Source organism: Balearica regulorum, chromosome 1 (genome assembly GCF_011004875.1).
Source record: "Balearica regulorum gibbericeps isolate bBalReg1 chromosome 1, bBalReg1.pri, whole genome shotgun sequence".
NCBI lineage: Eukaryota > Metazoa > Chordata > Aves > Gruiformes > Gruidae > Balearica > Balearica regulorum.
The window spans coordinates 2,037,969-2,062,045 of record NC_046184.1 but is presented as its reverse complement, the minus strand read 5'-3'; the positions used below and the strand labels follow the sequence as shown (position 1 = coordinate 2,062,045).

Below are 24,077 nucleotides of genomic sequence, written 5' to 3'. Positions count from 1 at the left end.
AAGAATTAGTTCCTACCCAGCCTGGCTTGGATCCCCTTTAGCTGTCTCCAGCCAGCTGATCCTGCATGACTGTATCTAGTCTAAATGGAATAAGAAACTGCTCTGACAGTTGATGCTTGAAGCCCAACAGGACAGGCTTCTCCCATCAGAGAGACAGAGGTCCTCCACTGCTGCCCATCTGGCTGGGGAGAGGTTTGCCTCTACCTCCCTGGGAGGGGCATGGTGGGGAGTGTTGTCTAAGGCTGGCTGGGCTGAATCACTCCCTCCTCTCCAGGTGAAGTACCTGTGAAAGCTGTCTGTGCCCTGTCTTCTGCCCCGAGGCAGGATCAGCAGAGCAAAGAGAAGAAACCATGAGCAGTTTGACTTGACAGCCATCATGCTGTAGGTTCAGCAGCTGGGCTTGGTTGCCTGCTCCTGGGAACAGGGCTGTTGAGCAATGTAATGAGAGTGCTGGGATGCAGAGGGACCTAGTGCAATATCCCACCAAGGCGGATGAAGAAGTTGAGGCATTGCAACATCTCTCTGAAGGGCTAATGCTTAGTTGTTGCTTGTTCAGCAGCTCTTGGGTGCCTGCTAGGGACAAAGTGCCCTGGCTGCCACCAAGCTAGGTTAAAGCTCCTCCTGTCTGTAGGCTGTTGGCCATATGCTCTATAAAAACACCCAGGAGTGCCAGCTTTAGTCTAATTCTTCAGTGCACATTGATAACCTCCTCTTCCTTCCCATCTCCATACAGAGGGAGTGTATCTCTGTCCACATTGGCCAGGCTGGTGTCCAGATGGGCAATTCCTGTTGGGAACTGTATTGCCTGGAGCATGGGATCAAGCCAGATGGCATCATCTCCCCTGATGCATCCTTAGGGCAAGTAGACTCTTCCTTTGGGACCTTCTTCAGTGAGACAGGATCAGGGAAGTATGTGCCCAGAGCAATATTTGTTGACCTGGAGCCCACTGTCATTGGTAAGTCATGGAATGTCCCCAAACCTGAGGGGGCAGGGGGGGAAGAGTACCTTCTCTGATCTGAAGTGTAATGTTGGCCACCTAAACTCCTAGTGAGGCTGCCAGCTTCCATGTGAAACTGCATCTAAATTGGTGCAAGTAACTTGGTAGACAGTGGATCTCGTGCCAGTGATGCTCATGAGATCTCAAATTCTTCCAGATGAGATCAGGACCGGGACCTACCGTACACTTTTCCACCCGGAGCAGCTCATTAGTGGCAAAGAAGATGCTGCCAACAACTATGCTCGGGGCCACTACACCATTGGGAAGGAGATCATTGACTCGGTTGTTGACAGGGCTCGTAAAATGGTAACAGCCTTGTAGATGGTCTTCTGCACTAGCAGTCTGGCTCTTGTTGCCCTGGGCATCAAGAGATGCAATGGAGGGAAGGGCAGGCAGATCTTGGTCAGCTTGACCATGCCACTGATCTGGAACAACATGAAGGGAAGCATGTGGGTGTATGTCTTGCTAGTTGAGACTTGAGAGGAAAACAAGAGACTAAATATGCCCCCAAACAGGGCAGAGCTTCTGGCTAGCTTCTCCCTTGTGCAGTAGCTTCTGGAGTAGAAGGTTTTACCCATGTAGATAAGAGAAGTGCTGTGAAACACTAAGATATTCTTGACTTACATGGAACCTCTTTGTAGCCCTCAGACTTTTCCTCATGTTCTTGACTGCTAGTACCGTGAGTCTCTATCTGACCCAATATGTCACTCTCTCAGGCCAGGCCTTTCTTCCTGCAAAAATAGGAGATAATTTAAAAGCAGCTGCACTTGTGGTGTCTAACAGATCTCACCTGTTAGAAGTAGGTGTGTGTAAGCAGCAGTAAAAAAAGGCCTTTAATGTTGATGGTCAAACAGAGTACTTCAGCTTGATTTTAGTCCAATGAGACAAGAATAATTGCAGTAACTCTGTCCTTCTGGCTCTTTCCCTGGTGTTACAGACTGAGCAGTGCAGTGGCCTCCAAGGGTTCCTGGTCTTCCACAGCTTTGGGGGAGGTACAGGCTCTGGGTTTACCTCCCTCCTCATGGAGCGGCTCTCCGTGGAGTACAGCAAGAAGTCCAAGCTGGAGTTCTCTGTGTACCCAGCCCCACAGGTCTCCACAGCAGTGGTGGAGCCCTACAACTCCATCCTCACCACCCATACCACCCTGGAGCACTCGGACTGCTCCTTCATGGTGGACAATGAAGCCATCTATGACATCTGCAACCGCAACCTGGACATTGAGCGTCCCACCTACACCAACCTCAACAGGCTGATTGGGCAGATTGTTTCCTCCATCACTGCCTCCTTGAGATTTGATGGTGCTTTGAATGTTGACCTAACTGAGTTTCAGACCAACCTGGTGCCCTACCCACGGATACACTTCCCACTCACCACCTATGCACCCATCATCTCAGCAGAGAAAGCCTACCATGAGCAGCTGTCGGTACCAGAGATCACCAATGCTTGCTTTGAGTTCTCCAACCAGATGGTGAAATGTGACCCACGCCGTGGCAAGTACATGGCATGCTGCCTGCTGTACCGGGGCGACGTGGTGCCCAAGGATGTGAACGCGGCCATTGCAGCCATTAAAACACGCCGGTCAATCCAGTTTGTGGACTGGTGCCCCACGGGCTTCAAGGTGGGTATCAACTACCAGCCTCCCACGGTGGTGCCTGGGGGAGACCTGGCCAAGGTGCAGCGGGCTGTCTGCATGCTGAGCAACACCACGGCCATTGCGGAGGCGTGGGCCCGCCTGGACCACAAGTTTGATCTGATGTATGCCAAGCGAGCCTTTGTGCACTGGTACGTGGGGGAGGGCATGGAGGAGGGGGAGTTTTCAGAGGCCAGGGAGGACCTGGCTGCCCTGGAGAAAGATTATGAGGAGGTTGGAAGGGACTCAGCAGATGGAGAGGAGTATGATGAGTAATATTTTCACCTGTGGGAAGGCAGCTGGGATGAAGCTTTTTGTAACCTAGCCTTGCCATTCCTTCCAGAGAAGGGAGGTGTAGGCTGGATCAGAGGAAATGTGACTTGGAAACTCTGCAGCTTGCCCAAGAGCAACTCTTTGGTCAAGACTTCTGTATGAACAAAGTTGGTTGAATAAATGGTGATTAGCAATACATCTTCTCCTGTCTTGGTGTGCCACCTAACTGGGTTGTGGGGGGAGTGGTTGAGTTTGGGGGGGGGGTTGTCCTAGCTCTCAGGTCTAATGCACGGAGCTGGCTTCTCAGTCAGGCTTCTTCCCTCTCATGCTGGGTGATGGCTTGACTTCTGGAAATTGTTTTATTTCTCAACTCTAATTTGATCAGTAATAAACTAATCTTAAACACTTTGCCCCACCCCTCCCTTCTTCCTGGGCTCAACTTCACTCCTGATTTCTCTCCTCCCTTCTCCCACCCAGGGGGATAGGGAATGGGGGTTGTGGTCAGTTCATCAGATGGTGTCTCTGCTGCTCCTTCCTCCTCAGGAGAGGACTCCTCACACTCTTCCCTTGCTCTGGCATGGGGTCCCTCCCATGGGAGACAGTCCTCACATCAACTTCTCCAATGTGAGTCCTTCTCATGGGCTGCAGTTCTTCATGAACTGCTCCAGTGTGGGTCCCTTCTACACAGTGCAGACCTTCAGGAGCAGACTGCTCCTGTGTGGGTCCCCCATGGGGTCACAAGTCCTGCCAGAAAACCTGCTCCAATATGGGCTCCTTGGTCCATAGGTCCTGCCAGGAGCTTGCTGCAGCACAGGCTTCCTATGGGGTCACAACTTCTTTTAGGTGCATCCACTTGCTTCAGCATGGGGTCCTCTATGGGCTGCAGGTGGAATCTCTGGTGCCTGCAGCACCTCCTTCCCCTCCTCTGCCCTGATTTGAGCTGACACAGAGTTAATTTCCTTCACAGTAGCTAGTATGGGGCTGTATTTTGGATTTGTGCTGGAAACAGTGTTGATAACACAGAGATGTTGTTGCTGAGTAGTGCTTGTGTGGAGTCAAGGCCTTTTCTGCTTCTCACACCACCCTGCAAATAGTATGGCTGGGGGTGCACAAGGAGTTGGGAAAGGATGCACCTGGGACAGCTGACCCCAAGTGACCAAAGGGACATTCCATACCTTATGATGTCATACCTAGCTTATAAGGGGCTTGGGGGGCAGCAGTGTTTGGAGTGATGGCATTTGTTTTTTGCAAGTCACCATTACGTGTGATGGAGCCCTGCTTTCCTGGAGATGGCTGAACACCTGCCTGCCCGCAGGAAGAGGTGAATGAATTCCTTGTTCTGCTTTGCTTGTGTGACTTCTGCTTTACTTATTAAACTGTCTTTATCTCAACCCATGACTTTTCTCATTTTCACTTTTTTTTATTCTCTCCCCCCATCCCACCAGGGGAGGAGGAGTGAGTGGGTGCGTGGTGCTTGGCTGCTGGCTGGGTTAAACCACAACACCCTCCTTCTTCACTGACCTTGGTGTCTGCAGAGTTGTTTCTCTCACATCCCTGGCAGTGTTCAAGGCCAGGTTGGATGAGGCTTTGGGCAACGTGGTCTAGTGGAGGGTGTCCCTGCCCATGGCAGGGGTGATGGAACTAGATGATCTTTAAGGTCCCTTCCAACCCAAACCATTCTGTGATTCTCGTGCCTCTCTCCAGCTGCAATTACTGTTATGCATCAACATTTTCCCCTTCTTAAATACGTTATCCCAGAGGTACTGCCACTGTTGCTGATGGGCTTGGCCTTGGCCAGCAGTGGGTCTGTCTTGGAGCCGGCTGGCCTTGGCTCTAAGGAGCACAGAGGAGGCTTCTTGCAGAAGCCACCCCTGTAGCCCCCCCCTGCCCCCAACTACCCAAACCCAATACACTCAGACATGATGCAAAAAGTTAATGAGCTGAAAAAGGGGATTTAACTTGATCTCTGCAGATCCCCTGGACTCTGGAACAAGTTATATCTCCACTGGGGATTCTCCTCCCAGTAAGTGATCCAAGAAAAGGGGCTGGCTGGGATATGGTGGGGAAACTGGATCTGCAGTCAGGCTGCAATTGAAGGGCTGACAGTGCTGGCTCTGGGTTGCACTGGAGAAAGGTTTAAATAACCTGAGGCAAAGGGGGTGGTTATTATTAAAGCTTGTCTCTGCTTGCTGGGCTCCTGGGGATGGCAATCTCCCAAGGTCAACAAGGTGGGAACTCCAGGGGGGGTGTCTCACCTCCAGCTGCCCTCTGCCTGGGGGAGCAAGGCTGCTTGGACTGGTGGGGCTGGCAATGTGATGACTGCAGAAGAGGGAATGAGCTCTTCTGTACCTCCTTTGGAGGCCCAGGACCTCCAGAGATTGCTTTATCTGCTGGGAAATACATTTCTGCAGAGGGTTGATGTAGACCCCGAAGTGATGTCCAAAGCTCCCCCCAGCAAAGGAGGGGACAAGGCAGAAAGGAAGTAGCTCAGGCAGGTGCAATGCCAGCTCTGCCTTCCCCTCCTGGGTACTTGGCCAAGGAGCTGAGTGAGGTTTGCTTGATTTCTTAGTGGGGGGAGCTTTTTTTCTGCTCAGCACAGATGTCCTGGGACAGGGGTCCTGTTTTGGGATTCATGGTCTGCTCTCCTTGTGGCCCACTGTCAAGGCAGGTTATCTCACCGCCTGTAGGATGGAGGCTACAGAAGGGAGGCACAGCGGCCAGAGTGGCTGTACCAAGTCTGATGGCCTGAGGCCACATCTAGACCACCTGATTTTATGGCACCGGAGAGGCTTATCTCCATGGATCTATTGAACACTGCATTCTTGGAGAGTCAACCTTCTGCTTGGAAAAAGTACTGTTTTTTCTCTTCTGATTTTAAACCTTGTGAGGTGTCCACTAGCTCTTGAAGGCAGAGCTGTATGGTGTGAGCTGGTGCACAACTCTTTCTTACCCATGCTGGGAGTGGAGGAAAAGTCCAGCTTTTAGTTGGGCTGGGGATATGTGCATCTCTGCAACCACAGCACAGTCCTGCCCACTGCTCTGACAGCCTTGCAGCTCCATCACGGCATTTTGGTGAATGCTCATGATGCTCAGGCTCATCTGCTTGCGATAGCAGCAGGATCCTTTCTATCACATCTGTGTGTGATGGTCCTAAGCTGGGCCCAGAAGTGATTACAGAGTGAGACAGTGTCCCCCATCCAGATGAAAGTCATGTCTTCCCTGTGCTGAAGAACAACCCCCCCCCCTAAGTAGCCTCATGACCACTGGTCCCAGGAGGACCATGCACAGTTCCCCAGCTGCTGAGGACACAGTTCTCAGCTTGCATCAGGCCATGGGATGGAAACATGAGGCAGCAGGTATGGCTGGAGACCACCAAGAAAGAGGGGAACTTGCCCAAGACCTTGTGAGAAGTCAGTAGTAGGGCTCTGCAGACACCTTGAGCCTCCTCCCTGCAGGATAACGATGAAGAAATCTGCCCTGACCCCTCAATCTACCCTTATTGCCGTACTGAAGTAGCGAATGAGCAGACTGGAGCAACATGGTGGAACCATGGATCCTGCAGGCTGGTCCATGTGTTATTCTCTAGTGGCCTTTTTTTTTTTTTTTTTTTTAATAACCAGCTTTGCTGTTCCAGTACACAGGTAGGGTAGATAAAGCTGAAGCTGTGCAATGAGGTGTGTGACACTCTTGGGCGTGGGTCTGGAGGATCCACTGCTCGTGGAGAGGCCAAAGCAATCCCTACAGCCATTAAGCTGGAGATGCCTACTCCCCAAAAGCCATGGGATCACCCTCCCCTCAAGGAAATTCTTTTCATTCCCTCCCCCACTGCATTTGTCAGAGGACCAGAGCAGGTCTGCACTGACAGATGTACCAAAGTAATCGATTTCAGTAATAACTAACTGCTCCAATTACATCAGCCGCAGTGCTGTGCTGATGACTTTCCAAGCTGCAGCAGCACTTGGCTGCACTCCTGCCCTTGCTCAGCCACTTGGCTTTTAGCTCCAACTGGGAGTCATGCTCACCCCATGTCCACCCCAGGCTGCCGTCACTCACGTTTTTGGGGGATTGAACCAGTGGCTTTCAGCCCCAGCTGTCTATGGGGAATTGAGCCACCAGAGAAAGGTAGCAGACCTCAAGACCATGCCTGGAGGCTTCCCAGCACATTTACCTGTCAGCACAGAGCCAGAAGTCATCTTTGCTCTTTTAAAAAAGCATCTTTGAGCTCTGAACAATCTCATTTCTGGCAAACAGAGCAGTTACTGCTCCCTTGTGAGAGTTATTGTTCACATGCCATGCCCCTAGTGCTGACAACCAACTGGAAACCCAGAAGGTGGGTTGGCCCTGTCCTCAGGGGTAGAAAGTGACCACTTAGGGTGGATGAGAAGAGACTCACCCAGCCCCAAGGTCTCTGGGGTGTCTCACTGGAGTCCATCACCACAGGAGATATGAAGATGAAGGAGAGGACCCATCAGATGAAGCAGGAGCCGGTTGTCATCCCCAGAGGGTAGTCTGATGCTCAGCCTCCCCAAGAGCAATGGGACACACCTAACATTAACTCAGGTACTTTCACAGCAGTGAGAGGAAGCTTCTAGCCCAACAGGGATCTTCCTAGGGGTCTGTCTACTGCCCACTCATGCTGTCAGCACCTTGGCTTTTTAGGCTAACTGCAGGCACAAAGTATGATGAGAAATTCAAAGCAGCATGGAGCCAGCCATGAACACTCCCTCTCCATGTCTTACCTGCAGCATTTCACTGCTTTTCCTCCTGAGTCACCCCATCACACAGGCCTGGCTCATCTTCTCAGGGCAAACTCTAACCCCAGGCACAGGGGGCTGGTTTCACACTCACATCAACTCCAGAAACACCCAAGCAAGACCTCAGGTCAGAGCTACAGCACTGCCCCAACAACCAGGACTTGCCCAGGCAACAAACAAGTGTCACCAGAGATGGTGACAAGGCAAACCCCCCAAGAGAAGTGCTCTTTATCCAGACACCACTCCCCATTATGGCACACATCAAACTGGGGATTCCCTGCCTGCTCCCAGACACACTTCCTCTGGGCTGCTCTTGAAGGGGAAAAGAGCAGCATCCAGCTCCAGACAGACAAGTCCCTGCAAGATATAGGTCATTTCCCTCACAGCAATAATTATGGTTGATGATCCTCACAGATGGCCTACCCAGAGCCACAGCCTTATCAGCATTTGCTATTCTCCCTTAGACAACACCCATGCAGTTGCGACCTCCCCGCACAAACACCCTGATTAAATCTAAAGAACTCCAAGCAAGAAAAAAATGTCTTTATTCAAATACAAAAAGACAGTTGCATAGAAGTGTACAGGTACATTTCTAATTAAAAGGTGCTTTTACAGTAAAAGCCAGAGCAAGAATTTGCCATTTCAGCCAAAGCAGGCAGCTTGCAACGTTCCCCTGGACTAGGAACCAGGATCCTCTGCCCAGGCAGGATGCATCCCCAACACTAAGCCAGGCACCTATTCAGCTTCACTCATTGATAAACAGCAGTGTGATAAAGCTCGAGACACCCATGCTACAGAAGTGCGCTATGAGCACATAGACTATGCAAGCAGAAAAGGTATAATAAGTCAAACAGTAGCGTTGAGGTTCAGGACAATCCTTTGGCACCTCCAGGCACTCAGGACCAGTTTAGCCTGATGACAGAGGGTTTGTATGTCATCTGAGGTTTGACTTCATTAAGAACAGACTGCAGTTTGTTAATACTCATCCTCATCAGCTTCATCTTCTTCTCCATCTGCTGAGTCCCTTCCAACCTCCTCATAATCCTTCTCCAGGGCAGCCAGGTCCTCTCTGGCCTCTGAAAACTCCCCCTCCTCCATGCCCTCCCCCACGTACCAGTGCACAAAGGCTCGCTTGGCATACATCAGGTCAAACTTGTGGTCCAGGCGGGCCCACGCCTCCGCAATGGCCGTGGTGTTGCTCAGCATGCAGACAGCCCGCTGCACCTTGGCCAGGTCTCCCCCAGGCACCACCGTGGGAGGCTGGTAGTTGATACCCACCTTGAAGCCCGTGGGGCACCAGTCCACAAACTGGATTGACCGGCGTGTTTTAATGGCTGCAATGGCCGCGTTCACATCCTTGGGCACCACGTCGCCCCGGTACAGCAGGCAGCATGCCATGTACTTGCCGCGGCGTGGGTCACATTTCACCATCTGGTTGGAGAACTCAAAGCAAGCATTGGTGATCTCTGGTACCGACAGCTGCTCATGGTAGGCTTTCTCTGCCGAGATGATGGGTGCATAGGTGGTGAGTGGGAAGTGTATCCGTGGGTAGGGCACCAGGTTGGTCTGGAATTCAATCAGGTCAACATTCAAAGCACCATTAAATCTCAAGGAGGCAGTGACTGATGAGACTATCTGCCCAATCAGCCTGTTGAGGTTGGTGTAGGTGGGACGCTCAATGTCCAGGTTGCGGTTGCAGATGTCATAGATGGCTTCATTGTCCACCATGAAGGAGCAGTCCGAGTGCTCCAGGGTGGTATGGGTGGTGAGGATGGAGTTATAGGGCTCCACCACTGCTGTGGAGACCTGTGGGGCTGGGTACACAGAGAACTCCAGCTTGGACTTCTTGCTGTACTCCACAGAGAGCCGCTCCATGAGGAGGGAGGTAAACCCAGAGCCTGTGCCTCCCCCAAAGCTGTGGAAGACCAGGAACCCTTGGAGGCCACTGCACTGATCAGCCTGCAGCAGAATAATGTATATTTACCTCTCTGTTAAGGACTGGAGTAACCATCCCACATAATACAAGCAATAAATTCTGCCTTGAGCACTTACTGGCCAGAGTGCACCCAATCCCTAGAGTGGATTCACTTAATATATTGCCCAACTGATCATCTTAAGTATGCATCTGGTAATCAACTGCAGTGTTTCCATGGAGCTGCCATAGGTAGCTCTGCATGGTCAGATGGAAACTCTTGGCAAATTGCTCCATTGCCAGCTCAATGCATACCTCAGCACCTGAGAGGGGATGGGAGGTAGCATGTGGGTCCTAGGCCCTTAGGAGACATCTCAAAAACATTTCACTGACATGCATTCAAGTACATTGTTACACTCCTCTCCAATGTGGAGTTTAGTCTTCCCAGCCTGGCTACCAATTGTCCGTTTAGAATTAATATCTGCAATTGCACAACCAGAGTGTGGCTTCCCTGTGGTCAAAAGTCATAGAATTGTTTAGGCTGGAAAAGACCTTTAAGATCATCAAGTCCAACCATTAACCTAGCACTGCCAAGTCCTTCTCTTCTGTCTTAGGTCTAGTGTTGTGTCACTTCATACACGTACGGTGTGCAATGACAGTTGCTTTTATGGCACATGTACAGGTTCAGATGGCCCCTTGCTTTACTGAGCCACAAACCTAATCAGAGCAGCAGCAGCCCTTGAGCTCACATAAAGGGGCTTTTCTTCTAAAACTTTTACCCCAAACCCAAAGTTTAATTGTATTGTCCATAGTGTGTTACTTTAAGGGAAAGACTGTCTTTTGTCTTACCATTTTACGAATTCTGCTGAGGACAGTGTCTATAATCTCCTTTCCAATGGTGTAGTGGCCACGGGCATAGTTGTTGGCAGCATCTTCCTTGCCACTGATGAGCTGCTCTGGGTGGAAAAGCCCATGGTAGGTCCCAGTCCTGATCTCATCTGGAGGAAGGAGGAGCAATCATGGAGAGCAGCACACAGTTACAGGTTCTGGACATTAGTATGACAGAGTAAAACATATAGTAAATCTACTAGGAGCCCATTGAGATGACAGTCATGGCATGGTTAGTTCAGACTGGGCATAGTGGAAGGGGTAAAAATAACCCTGTGCAAGCAAATTTGTCAAGGTCCTACTATACCTCCTCCATCCTTGCCCAGCACCCAACTTGAGATCCTAGTGTAATTTGGCTTGAAGATTTAGGACACTGCCTGCATTTCCAATATTATTGTAGGATTATAGTTAGCATATGCAGCTTGTGTTTCTGCTTGTGGCAAAGCATCTTGAGGTGGCTGGAAGCACTACCTCCATCCTCTGCTCTACAGCACACTAAAGAGGAGACGGTGCCTCCAGCGTTGACATTTCTGCTAGACGTATCTGACCCAGCTTCAGGCACCTTAAGACAACAGGCATAAGGAGCAGTTTCTCTTGGCTCCATGCAGTCGATGAGGCTAGCGACATCTCCAGTGGGTATTTAAACCCACTCAGTCTCAATATTGGATACATTTCATATTCTGCTGGCTCACTCACTAGGTTCCCAATTTAGTGCTTTGATAAGGTGCCTAAAAATTAAGTGGAACCAAAACAAAAGTCTACATTCCTTCCATTAGATGAAATAATGAGTCACACATCCTAGATGGTAAGATAGGAGCAAACACTCAGGAGAAGCATAGAAGGCAAAAGCAGGTAGATGGATGCAGGTGGTTGGGAATCATTTCTACCAGTTCCTTGAACAAAAAGGGAATTTGTTTTCTAGGAAGGTACTCTAAATCAAAGTGCCACAATTGAGTCAAACACCAGCGAGCTGTGGCTGGAAGGGGAAGTAGAAAGCTTGCGGTAGCAAGACACTCAGTTTCCACAGAACCATGAAATGTGTAGCACCCATCTGCCCAAAGATGCTTCACAGGTAGCACTAAAACCAGATGTGCCACATCAAGTTAGAGGATGGTGTAATTCAGTTCAGAGCCACTGAGGTTAATAAACCCAGGCCACTTTACACCTGCTGAGGATCCTGCTCAAGACAGCAGGTCTCTTAAAAGGAAGGATCAACTAAAGACAAGTCAGTGTAGTAAGAATAATGGGTTTGTCACTTCAGGCCCATTTGGAAATGCAAAGTCTGTCTCCTTCTGATGGCTGGAGACATTTATCTAGAGGAAAGGAGCAGGAGCTGCTGGGCAACATGGGCAGCAACACAAACCCCAAGGAAGAAAGGATCAGGAGCCACAGTTAAAAGATGCCACAACACCCAAGTGCCCCACTATTACCAATGACAGTGGGCTCCAAGTCTATGAACACTGCCCGGGGCACATGCTTCCCAGACGCTGTCTCACAGAAGAAGGTCTCGAAAGAAGAATCCACTTGTTCAGACTTCGGTTCCACAGGTTTCACCTGCTTGGGGCCAGGAATGGTCCCATCCGCCTGAATCCCATGCTCAAGGCAGTACAGCTCCCAGCAGGCATTGCCCATCTGCACGCCAGCCTGCCCGATGTGGATGGAAATGCATTCCCTCTGGAAGGGGAAATGGCTTGTTAAGGCGATTTTTAGACATCCTGTGACTTAGCACTAGTCCCCGCGGTTCTTGTTTGAGCCATTTGCTACCGCGGATGATTAGGGAAACAGGCAGCTTCCGCCCACCGCTGGAAGTTGGAGCAAGGATCAAACCATGATCCGCAGGGCAGCTGGACACAGTTGAGCTGCACACGTAGCATCCCTAGGAAGGGCTCTCCCAGCCCAGAGGAGGAGGAAGGAAGGAGGTGATGGGCTTCGTGCTGAGGCAGGAAGCATCTGAGCAGTGCTGGCTCCTCAATCAGTGCTCAACTAGCCCTGCCATGGAGCAGAGCAGCTGTCGGTCTCTAAGGTCCCAGAGCAATGGGGCATCAGGAACAACAGGTCCATGCTCCCTCAGCTAGAAAAAAAAGCTCTGGACCAAGCAGGGAGAAGCCAAGTTTGAGAAACCCACAGCCAAGCTAGGAGTCACAGCAGGAGACAAGGCTGGAGGAAACCAGCTGTCGCCCAGGGCCAGAACAAGGACAGGCTGACACCCAGGAAGAGGCTCAGAGTCCTGATTTAACCAGGTCACCCTCCAGGAGCCTCTACGTACCTCCAGGGCAGTATTGGAGGTACTGGCGTCTTCTGGAGACTCTGTGGGGACTTTTGATGGTTGCATCCTTCCCTGGGTAATTGGCATCGTTGCTGTTTCCACCACCCCAAGATCAAAGCTCTGCTGTAGCTATGACAGAGGCTCATGTCCCAGCTCCCAAGCAGAGACTCCCAATTACTGCCATTCATGGCACGGGGCAGCGCTGCTTTCCAAGGGATCACCATGAAAGGGAGCTGGTAACCTCACGTGGGGATGGCAAGAAACGTGGCCAATCCCATTATTTGTAGCACTGATGGGTAGCTTAGCTCAGGTCTCACCTCATTTCACACCACCACCCAGAGCTGGGGGTGTCCACAGATAAGCCCAGCTCCCTTGCTACAAGTAGCCCACCTTGAGCAGAGCATAACAAATGCCACCGACAGCCCAGTTGTCTCAGGGCTGAGAGGACACTCTGTGTGCACAGACCCCTAGGCACAACTATCCTGCCAGAGGGACCCTGTCCCTTGAAAGTCACCACCCCCTAAGTAATGGCAGACAGTCCTGGGCACCAACCACTGATGGCAGTAGCCATCAGGAGAAGGATGCAATGCAATTTATCCCATCTTAGTCTCCAAGCATGGATCTGCCAAGACATTTCTCAACCCTCAAGCAACTCCAATGGTCACTGTATGCCCAGGTCACCCACCATAAAGCTAGACACCAACTGGATGAATGCTCCTGGTACCACAGAGGGACGTCAACTCCTTTACCCACAGCTGGCCAAACAGCACTTAATCCAGGTCTGGGCCACGACCGCCAGTTCTTCTGGGTGTGGAGGCTCGTGTTTAAGTCCTCTCTCTCCGAGTTGATATTTGCACTATGTGGGAAATGCTGGCTGCCATTTGCCCATCCCTCTCAGCAAGATGGTTGCAATAGCTCCTCACCACAGTTTGCGAGGGTCAGCGCCACAGCCGCTTCGCCAGCGCTAGCCGGGACAGCTGCTCCGCTCACTATCCTCTCCCAACTCCCTAGTCCCAGCACCTGCTTCAAGGGAGCACTGGTATTTTCAGCCCAGAGCACAGGGAATGGGAACCCAAAAAAAGAAAGGAGGAAAAAAAAAAAATGAGAGAAAAAAAGGGGGCCTGCTGGAAGGAAGCAAGTGCAGGGGTTTTCTGCAGTTCCTCCCCCCCCCCCCCCCCCCCAAATATGCTGGAAGGGGTTTTTCTGAGATCCCAGATCTCCAACATTTGCATCAAGATGAACTGCATTTTACAGACTCTGGCTATAGGCAGCCTATTGTTGTCCAGCTGATTTTCCCATTGGAAATACCATGTAAATGTTTAACTGTTTTATAGCCAAGACAGACTCTAGAAGTCAGCAGATAAAAGGAAAAGTTCAAAAGCTGACTTGCTAGGAGTTGCTTTGAAGTTTTCTTCTATTTGCAACATGCAAAGGGACACCATCAGATTTTCCAACAAGTTACTCTTTTGCATTCACAATAAGGTGACAGTTGTGTTATTCTTTACACTAAATTTCAGCTAGATCAGCCAGCACTGCTCAGGGTTGTAGTTTTTTTAGTAACCAGATCAATCCACTTCAGTTTCACAGCTGCAAACTCTTTAGAGCAAAGATTCAATTAAAAAGCTAGAAGGAAAGGGGACTTGATTCATTTAATATCTAATCCCAAGGGTTTCTAGCAAACAAAGGCAACATGGCAGCTCACTCCTAAGGAAAAAAAAAAAAAAAAAAAAACCCTAAAGGTCTCTGCAAGTTGCACTAGTTCCCTGTGGCAGTGCGAGAGTTGAAGTGTTAAACTTTGGGAAAAGGGCCAACAGTGTCAAAATTTAAGCTTTAGTCTATCACATAGTTGTGTATCAAGATACACTGGTTCCCACCCACCCCACCCCCCCCCCCAAAAAAAAAGTAAACCCCAACTCACATTAAAGAGACAGAAAGTTTACAACTCTACAGACCCCACCTCAAGAGCTGCTACAACCCCAGAGTAAAAAGCAGCAAGAGGCCACCTAAACAGCTCTTCTCCAACCAAGCCCCTCACTTTTCCCTTATAAGGAGCAAACACTGAATCAATAAACCATAAGGTAATCAACAATTAAACAAAACTGTTTGGAATTAACATCCCCAAGAGAAAGGCAAGAAAAAGAGCAGGCAAGCTGTTTAGCTCAGTACACTTGGAAAATATACAATCTATATTTTTAAGTTTAGACTAATACAAGGCATGCTCTTACCATGATGAGAGTGGAGGCTTGCTAAGATCTAAGCAAAACAGCTGCTGCCCCTGCCTCTCCCTGCAACTTTATAGCCCAGGAAGTCTTGACTCCACCTGAATATAAAGAAGCTTTCTGCTAGCTTAAAGGAGCAGAGTTCCTTTTCCTTTGCATCTCTAGAAATAGCAAGGGGTAAAATGATCTATTGGTGTCTAGCTGGTGTGATTTCTGTGATTAAACAGCCTTGGGTACAGTGCAACGTGAGCTTTTTTAGTATTTTCTTTTTAAAGACCCTCAACTGGAGGGGGGGGGGGAAAAAAGTAGATGCCAAAGTTTGGTTTTGGCTAAAAAGAAGGAAACGCTAGGGAAGTTTGCGTGCCCCCATATGATTCACTTTATCCAGAAGAAACAATCTTCCCCTTATCATCGTTCAGAGCACTGCCACTGATATGCTGTATCTTACCTGTTTTTAGACACAATCCTGCAATTTTTGGTCTTTGTTCCGTATGCTCAACGACCTTCATGGGAACCTGCTGCCTTTTGCACCTCTGGGACATGCAGGTGTAGGCTCAGACCCTCCGTTCGCCTTAGCTGCTGGCCATTGAGGGTTCATTCTGCCCTCTGGCCAAGACCTGGCGTAAGGACTCTCAAGCCAGTTTTGGCCCCATCCTGCAAATGGGTAGCTACGTCTTTAAGACTGGATCTGCTCTTAAGTCTCAGTAGTGCCTGTGTGGTTACTAGCAGCAGGTAGACAAGACCAATTAGTGATACCTTTTTTACTAATTCCCTTATTTACCTCTTCATTCTCCCATTAAAAGGTCCTTTGGTTCAGCCACAGTTGCAACAGGTTGATGGCTCTGGGGTTGAGGGAGACAACCGTGTCACTGTATCAGCACGAGCACAGCCAGGCAGTCAAGGACAGGGAGTTTTTCCTTTGTTCAGCATTTCTGAGACCCTCTCTGCTTATTGAGCTCCTCAGTACAAGATATTGTATACTGGAGCAAGTCCAGCATAGACCGCCAAGCTGGTTGGATTTGGAGTACAGGGTAGGTGTGGGACATGTACATCCTCAAGAAGGGGAGACCTTTCAGCTCACCATGAAGGTGGTCAGACATTGGAGCAGGAACCTAAAGATGGGGGCATTTTCATCCTTGAATCTATTCAAAACTCACCTCCGCAAGTCCTCAAGCAACCTGTTCTAAGTTGACCTCAAGGTATTTTTAGGAGACAAAATTAACCCTCTCGCCAAGGACCTGTATGCACCAACTTGATTATAAGAACATCCCCAGCCATAGGGTAAATTTCTTTAGAGAAGTTTTATTTCCCTTTGTACTGTCAGCACCTCATATGGGCTCAGCTGAGCCTGGAGCTTGAGGGGGTATTCACCCCCCAGCTCTGCCAAGGCAGAGGACAAGACTGCAGCCTTGATGGGCAAAGAGATGAGCTGACCCGGAGGAGGAAGGCATTTATGGAAGAGCTCTCCTCTGCTGGCTTGTTCAGCCCAACCTCTGCCTCTGAGGGCAGATGGGAGCGTTACCGTGTTCCTGCTTGGGGCTATGCCATGGATTTAGGGAATTCAAGCCAAGCAGGTTGGGCACAGGGCTATGCCTGTTTTGGAAGTGGGGGAATTCAGGCGTAATTGGGTCAGGCAGGGTTCTTTTGTTAGATAGAGCATCATGCAAACGCTACTGTCAGCGTCGTGGCCTCTCTGGGAATAAAGTTGGCCTCGGAGTATAGAGAAGCTATTCATTTCTGGCCTAAACCAAGAGCCTCCCAAATGTGTGCACCAAGCCTGCCAGTCGGACAAGATCTTCTTTTTGCAAGAGGAATCTGTTCCTCAATGAGAAAAGAGAAAATGAGGAACTCGGGCAGTTTAGAGCATGAAGCATTTATTCACTAAATGATGTGGTGAAAAAATTTTGGGGCTGATTTCTGTCTGTCTTGGTAAATGGAAAGCAAAAGAGACAAGTGCTATAGTTTGGTGGTAACAGAGACAACCTGCCTGCGTTCTCAGCTCGAAGACATATTTAGAACAGCATCAACAAGAAGGAGAGAGACCACCCCCCCACCCCCCCCCAGAAGACCCATTGCGGCAGCTCCCAGCCTTTTTATAGCCAGACATCACAGCTGCTGCCTCCTCCTTCCCACTCCCATGTCCTAAATATCGCCTCCTCACTCTCCCTGGTCTTCCTATTGCTGTCCTCACCATACAGTCTGGGACCAGTTGCTGTTCACCTTTGCAGAGCAAATCCTTACCCATGAGGATATGGATGGCATCCCAAAACACACTGGACAAGTGTCTTGAGATGGAAGGAAGAACTGATCTGCGGCCATGCTCTGGTCAAGAACTTGAATCACCAGGCTGCTGAGGAACAGAGAAGGAACTGCTTTTGCTGTGCTACTTTGAAGAATGGCACTTAAATGTCACCTTTTACGCCTGCCGCTTGCTTTTGTTAGAGGAGCTCCCATGGAATCAAAAGGTTTCGTCCCTGGGAAGAGAGAATATTTAATTCAATATTTATTTATTTAATTCAATATTAATTTTTGGTGTTGCTGAAGCAGGAAAAAGTAGAGGAAAGAAATCTCACTTTGCTTCAGGCTGAGCCAAATGTGGGATTTTTCGGTATTTTTGGTTTGCTGGCTGAACTGAAAAATAGTGATTCATGTAGTTCCAAAACCCACCGTTTCAGAAATAATTTGCTCCCATGTTTAATTGTTCACCTAGTTAAATTTGCTCCCTGTTTCACATGTGAATTTCCCCAGCATCAGCTTCCAGCCACTGGCTCTCATTATGCCTTTTTCTGGGGAGTAGAAGCTGCCAACTTTCCACACCCTCATCCCCCCGAAGGCAGATGTTGTCTTTTCAAGTGAATTCAGCCCTGGCCGAATATGCAGAACAACAGTCCTAGAGATCTCCATCCTCCACTTTAGCCTGAACTGCCAGATCCCGTTCCCCAGCAGGTCTCCGTCTGCCTCCGTTCTCCTCCAGAAGCATAAAGTCACTGCCATCATTAGTGGGAACTCCGTGGTGACCTGGGCAAACCTGGGACCAGGAATTTGCCCTGTGCCAGCGGTTCCCAAAGCTCAGCCAGCAGTAAGCACATATCTCACAAGGTCATCGCGACCCTCAGGGGTTTTGGTGGCCATTTAATGGTGGCCCTGCAAATTTTGCTGTGTGGCCTTCAGCCTCATGTCTGATGAGCAAATGAGGAACCTCCCAAGGGGCACCCACTTATTGATGGGCCAACTAGTCCTCTGGACACCCTTGCTTCTCCTTGTAGGGAGGCCTCAGGCCACTGTTACCCAAATTTAGGTTTGCCAGGGCTGACTTTGAAGCGCTGCTCCTGATAGCAGTTGTCCTTTATCTATCATGCAATGAGGCCCCAACCTCAGCTCAGGCATCTGTTACTGATAACCAGAGATGATTTATCCAAGCATTAGCCTGCATATCTCTAGCATTTCACCGTGTGTGTTTCTGTCCATGCATGGTTTGTTTTTACACTGCTCCTTCTCTGGCCTTGGCGTCAGCCTTTCTGCTTCATGCACGTGAAGGATACAAGCAGGGACAACTCCATTTGTTTTGCCTACGTGGTTTCCTACCCCTCCCTCCAACGTATAGATTTTGCTCCAGCCAAACTCCATCTCCAAACACATCCTTGCAGCGTGAGACACTGGAGCAATCTGGATGCAGGAGATCCATTCAGATATACTCACAAAAAAAGCAATTAAACTTGCCACAAAAGTAAATTACTAAAACAGTACTGTCAAAAAAAAGCATTCGGCATCAGTAGGAACTTTTGGCATTCTCTATTGTAATGCAAAAAGCTACAGCAAAAAGCGATTAAAACTGAAAACCTTCATTTCAAGGTTATCAGGGTGGGATGTTTTGACATTCCAACCTCTCCCCCTCTCCCCTCATTTTTCTTTCCAAATAAAACGCTGGCAGAGCCATCCCATTCTGCTAGACGGCTCAATTGGAGTGGAACCGCATATTTCAGCGGAACGCAGTTCCAGCAGAATTCCCCCAACCAGCTCTGCCTCAAAGCTATTCCCGTAACCGAGGGTGGAGAAAGCACCATCTCTTTATTTGTGTCTGCACAGCCGTGCTTCTCCTCGGCGTTCCCTAAGGCAGATAGGAACCAGCTGTGGGCTACGGGCTCCTTTGCAGCCGGGTTAGACTGTAGCAATAGCGAACGCACAAGGATATACTTTTATTTATTCTCCAGTTGCAAAGGGTTATTTCTACTCTTCTCCCTTTAATTGCCTTAGGAGTAATGAGGTAAATGTTCCAAGGAAAAACTTTCTTCTAAAGTAACTTGAAGAAAGATAGACTTATAATCTTTAAGGAGTTTCAGGGTGGTTGTAATGCGTCAGGCAAAGGTCTGCCTCCCGGTGCTCTGCTCCAAACCGCGGCCACGAGCAGCTGCTTGGAGAAGTGTAAGGGGCTGGAAAAATGGATATAACATATCCCCTGAAGTTTCTGTTCAGCTCAGGGACTTTCCAAGCTGCATGTGGTTTCTACATACTCAATATCGCTCAACGCATTTCCCTGCCATCAGTTTGTCTCGTGCCCTTCAACGTTGTCCAACGTCAGGTCATGGGTAGTTTTAGTTTCAATTCATTCAGCAGGACTCCAAGTAACTAACTTCCTCCTGTGCGACTTGTTTTCATCTCTCCGATATCCATTTTTTCTCTTCTTCATCTCTCTCCTGCATTTCCCTGTCCACAAAGCTGAAACCATCTCATTAGTCAGGAATGTGTGTGTGTGCACGCGCACATTTCTGAACTGAATTGTGTCTTTTTCTTTGCCAATAAAGTGATTTTATCTGGTTCTGCAGAGGATACTAGCAGCTCTCTGCTCTCTTAGTAGCTGACCCTACTACCAGTCTTGCAAGTTTTTTGAAGAGACTGAGCCAGAATCCCCATCGTTCACCAGGACGTTGCTGTTAGTCCTCACCATGGAACCGCCCGGTGCACTTCAGCATTGATTAAATTCATTATTACCCTCTACGAAAGGCCCTCCTTCGTGAGATTTTTCCGTCCCACCTGTCTGTACGTGGGAAACATCTAGAGCAAAGATGGGATTAGAAAAGCTCTTGCCAAATTCATGACCGGTTTAAGAACTCAGCCTTAGTGCTTCCCTTGGTGTTTCATGTCAGAGCTACCAGCGCTGCCTTTCGTGAGGTTGAAAGCTGAAGCTTTGCGTCAACTGTTTTGGAAGAATCAGATTTCAGCACAGAGGCTTAATTTGAATTATTGGGATTAATTTGAATGTCTGGTGTACAGAGATCTGTTGCGTGGCTGGAAAAGATAGGTAGACGCATTTGATTGTTCTTGGCTGCGTGGGTTCTTCTCATTCCTGCACATAGCCCTGCTCCTTTATGGAAAAGGATTGTTTTGGAGCTGCTGAAATCAAATCCATAGCAGTGTCAAAAGGGCGTTGTAATGTTGTAGCTAGAGACCTGTTCCCCTGCTGTGCTGTGCAAAGGAGAAGTTTTGAGCGAGAGCCTTTCCCATTGCCGCAAAGCTAATAGATGACTGACGATTCCGATTATTTGCAGTTCACGGGGTTTTTCTAATGGTCCTAAATCTCTGACAATGATAAATGCTGTCATTAAGCCTACGTAAACAATCGTTTTGAAGATGTAAAAGCAAAACACTTCTTCCTTCATCTTCTGAAAGCTGGAACGCATTGTAAAAACACACGTGGGGCTGCGCTATTATTAAAACTGGCTTTTTTGCCTTGGTCAGCTCTCCGGCTAAGACAAAACACAAACGAGATCCAACTATAATATTTGTAGAAGGTGCAAGGAGTGAGAACAGAAGATCAGAGTGACTTGGATTATCCAAAGTAATTTGCTTTTTTCCCTAAAATGAATCAATTCTGCACGGGGTGCATGCTGAAATGTGGGAAATGCATCACTCGAGGCTTACAGCGGCAGTTTCGCCAGCTTGGGTATCTCGTAAGCCTCATGGAAGAGCTCTGAAACCTTTCACGAGTTGATTGTGTTACTTGGCAGAGTTCCTGTCGTGGCCGTGAACCACATGTATTATCTAGCCTGATACTTGCTGACTACCTGGAATGCAAGGATAATTTTCATGGAGTTTTATGGCACTTATTTTCTAGGGTTTTTTTCTAGATGAAAATACAAGACAGGTTGTTTGTTTTTTTTTTTTTAAATGGCTCTAAATACTGATGGTGACACACAGCCTAATCATGTGCAATTTATGGCCTAAGATTTTATGGCACTATAAATGTCTAAGCTGCCTTGAATCCTCCAGATGACTACTTTCGAAGTAGTGTAAGTGCTTAAATGAGCAACGTTGCCAAGTGTATAAAATTCTACAAAATAACTTGACGCTTTGAATCCTGAAAGAGATCGGTGTCAATGAAGCGTGCTTTAATCTTTGCCTAATTAAGTCTGCTTGTTTGAGAGCCACAGGTCCTTAATGCATGTGTTACTAATCCCCTGCTTAATCCAAAAAAATCTTTCCAAAAGGGAATAGTCCTTACAAGACAGACATTTAGGTCAATAGAGTCTCTACTACTCCTTGCTGAGAGTGGGCGGGAGAAGGCCTAGCAGGCAAAAGCCTTCCTTCGAGCAAAATCTTTTCTGGCCTCAAAGATGAAGCATGGAGCAAAGCTCAAACTTAAAATTTCTCCTGGATCGTCATGAAAATGCAATGAAACTGTTTTGCAACTCCTGACAGCACTTGCAAGCAGGTGGGTGCTGTAGCATCGGTGGGATTCTCACCACCTCCTTAGCAAGCCCCTGAGATGCTGTGCTCTGTCAGTAATTGGAGTTGTGTACCACTCATGACATCTCACCGATACCACGTGGGCATAATCTTCAACCATTACTTGTCTTTGATGGGCACTGGGCTGCACGAATCCATCTTCGGTGGCCTCAGACACTCCCAGGGACTCGGCCATAAAGTCAGGATGTGGCCTGAAGCAAGGCAGAGCTTCTCTCTTGACCATCACAAAAGAGGTTGGTTGTACCAAGCAGTGTTGAGCTAAACGCCTGACTTTGAGATAATATCTTTATATAGCATCCTAAATCCACTTAGGCTTATTAAAATTCCAAGCTCTGGAGAGCGCATAAACTGCGCAAGTAGCAGTTATCAGGGCCGTGCAGCTGGTAAGCCTCATGCATAAGTCAGGGGAAGAAGACACAGGGAGAGGCCGGCGTGTCTAGCTGAAGACTCTTGCTCATGTGCTGATTGGCAGAGTCACGTACCCTTCCTGCCCAACGCTTGCCCTCATAGCTGCCCGTGATGAGAAGCTGGGGATCCCCTTGGGCACCACGACTCCAGTCTGATAGGCACTGCCGTACAACGGAGCGAGGGAGGAATGTGAGAGGCAGATCTCCTTAGTGTCAGGAAGGATTTTCTGGTGCAGCCTCTGGCTCTTCTGATGAAATCGTTGTTGTTGCTACTGCCTCTCAGCAGGGAATGGAAACTGCAAAGATTTCTTTCACAGAGCATCTCGGTTTGCCTCTTCCCTGGCCCTGCTCTGGGGTTCTGCATTTCCGTCTCTGCCGTGCAGGGTGATGTACAGATGGACAGAGCAGTGCTGCCTCCAACATGGGGTCCAACCACAGGGCCCTGTTCCCTTAACCAAGCAAGTGAACGAGCTCCTCTGGGTCCTTCATTAGTGAGAGGGGACTAGGGGTGAAGCTATCCAGAGCATCCATCCAGCTCCAGAGCCCACAGTCACTGAAGAGATACCAAAAAATCAGTGGAAAACTAATAAAGAGATGTGAAAAGGATCCCTGAGCTGGACTGGCTTCTCAGCTTTCCTAAAATGTTTGCACAAGGAATCCTGTGGCCCACAATGACAGGTTCTTCCCTCTTCTGAGCTGTGGCCCATGCTTTGAGGTTCCCCTTTGTCTTCCACTGTTCAGCCGATCCTGTGACTACTGTGAGCGATGGATGTGAGTTCAAGAAGAGTTATAGGTGAGTGTAATTTCAATTCATCTAATATAAAGACTTAAGACTGTTCTAGAGAAAGCCATCAGTGACTCTGATTTTCCATCTACTTCTCTCTGCTCTGTTCCTCTCTCTCCACTGCCACCTGACCTCCCTTTTATCACGGTCTCCAGCAAACACGTCTCACTACGGTTGAAATTCAGATTGTTGTCCACTGTTCTTTCACAGTGAGTCACATGTCAGTGGGAAAGGAGATGCTGCCAACAGTCTGGGACTGCTACACCCTGAGGAAGGTAATGCTGGATTTGGGCAGTGGCTGATGAGACTTCCAAAATGGCAGGTAAAGCACAACGGGTCCAGGGCAGAGTCAGTCTGAGTTCTGTCATGCTTCTGTTGCTTGAAGATGGAGACTTGAAGACTTTCTTTGTCTTGAACATGTAACTGAAAAGCAAAGACAGGTGGTCGAGACAGAAGTCAATGACAAGGGAGACCTGACTCTGCTCGAGTTCAGATTTCAGGGTGTGTTTCCTTCCCCAGTCTGGCCGCAGCTCAATCCAGTTGTGATTGACTCTGAATGAAGTGTGGCCTTCAAAAATCTACATTTGGATTGAATACTCATCTGTAGCAATATCTCAGAACCCCCTTCTACTGCCTGCTGATCCTGCAAGGCTTCCTGGTCGTTCAGACCCAAGCTGTGGCTGCAAATCCACTTGAAGACCGGGACCTTCCACAGGCAGCTCCACGCTGACCTTCCACCCCACCCTGGAGCACTCAGTCTCCACAGGAGACAAGATGACCATGTCATTGATCTATGATATCACCAATTGCAACCTGGACATGCTCTTCCTGATGCACCCCAGGTACCATTGGCCGCCTTGGCCACGAGGGCACACTGTTGGCTCATGGAGAGCTTGTTGTCCACCAGGACTCCCAGGTCCTTCTCTGCAGTGCTGCTTCCCAACAGGTCAACCCCTAACCTGTACTGGGGCCTGGGGTTATTCCTCCCCAGGTGCAGGACCCTACACTTGCCCTTGTTGAATTTCATTTGGTTCCTCTCCACCCAACTCTCTAGTCTGTCAAGATCCTGCTGAATGGCAGCACAGCCTTCTGGTGTATCGGCCGCTCCTCCCAGTTTAATATCATCAGGAAACTTGCTGAGGGGACACTCTGTCCCCTCGTCAGGGTCATTGATGAATATGTTGAATAAGACCAGACCAAGC

At 49.0% G+C, this 24,077-nt stretch overlaps 2 protein-coding genes across 2 annotated transcripts; one reads left to right on the top strand and one right to left on the bottom strand.

Moving 5' to 3' along the window:
• Nucleotides 1-775: 775 nt before the first annotated feature.
• On the top strand, nucleotides 776-3,004 carry LOC104641522 (tubulin alpha-1C chain). The gene is made up of 3 exons (XM_010310202.2): nucleotides 776-956; nucleotides 1,156-1,304; nucleotides 1,936-3,004. The coding sequence occupies exons 1-3, from the start codon at nucleotides 776-778 to the stop codon at nucleotides 2,902-2,904; spliced, it is 1,299 nt and encodes a 432-aa protein (XP_010308504.2). The 3' UTR covers nucleotides 2,905-3,004.
• Nucleotides 3,005-8,181: 5,177 nt separating this feature from the next.
• LOC104640112 (tubulin alpha chain-like) lies at nucleotides 8,182-15,016 on the bottom strand. The gene is made up of 4 exons (XM_010308372.2): nucleotides 14,947-15,016; nucleotides 11,886-12,129; nucleotides 10,417-10,565; nucleotides 8,182-9,614 (listed from the first exon to the last, which is right to left on the bottom strand). Exons 1-4 carry the CDS (start codon nucleotides 14,947-14,949, stop codon nucleotides 8,631-8,633), a joined length of 1,380 nt encoding a protein of 459 aa, XP_010306674.2. The 5' UTR covers nucleotides 14,950-15,016; the 3' UTR covers nucleotides 8,182-8,630.
• Nucleotides 15,017-24,077: the final 9,061 nt, after the last annotated feature.

Excerpts from the sequence above, each read along its gene's own strand:
- LOC104640112 (XM_010308372.2), bottom strand. Across the intron at positions 10,566-11,885 it reads CTTGGAGCCCACTGTCATTG|ATGAGATCAGGACTGGGACC; the intron begins GTAATAGTGGGG and ends TCCTTCCTCCAG. Across the intron at positions 9,615-10,416 it reads TCAGCAGAATTCGTAAAATG|GCTGATCAGTGCAGTGGCCT; the intron begins GTAAGACAAAAG and ends ATTCTGCTGCAG.
- LOC104641522 (XM_010310202.2), top strand. The coding sequence starts at position 776 with ATGGGCAATTCCTGTTGGGAACTGTATTGCCTGGAGCATGGGATCAAG. Across the intron at positions 957-1,155 it reads CCTGGAGCCCACTGTCATTG|ATGAGATCAGGACCGGGACC; the intron begins GTAAGTCATGGA and ends AAATTCTTCCAG. Across the intron at positions 1,305-1,935 it reads TTGACAGGGCTCGTAAAATG|ACTGAGCAGTGCAGTGGCCT; the intron begins GTAACAGCCTTG and ends CTGGTGTTACAG.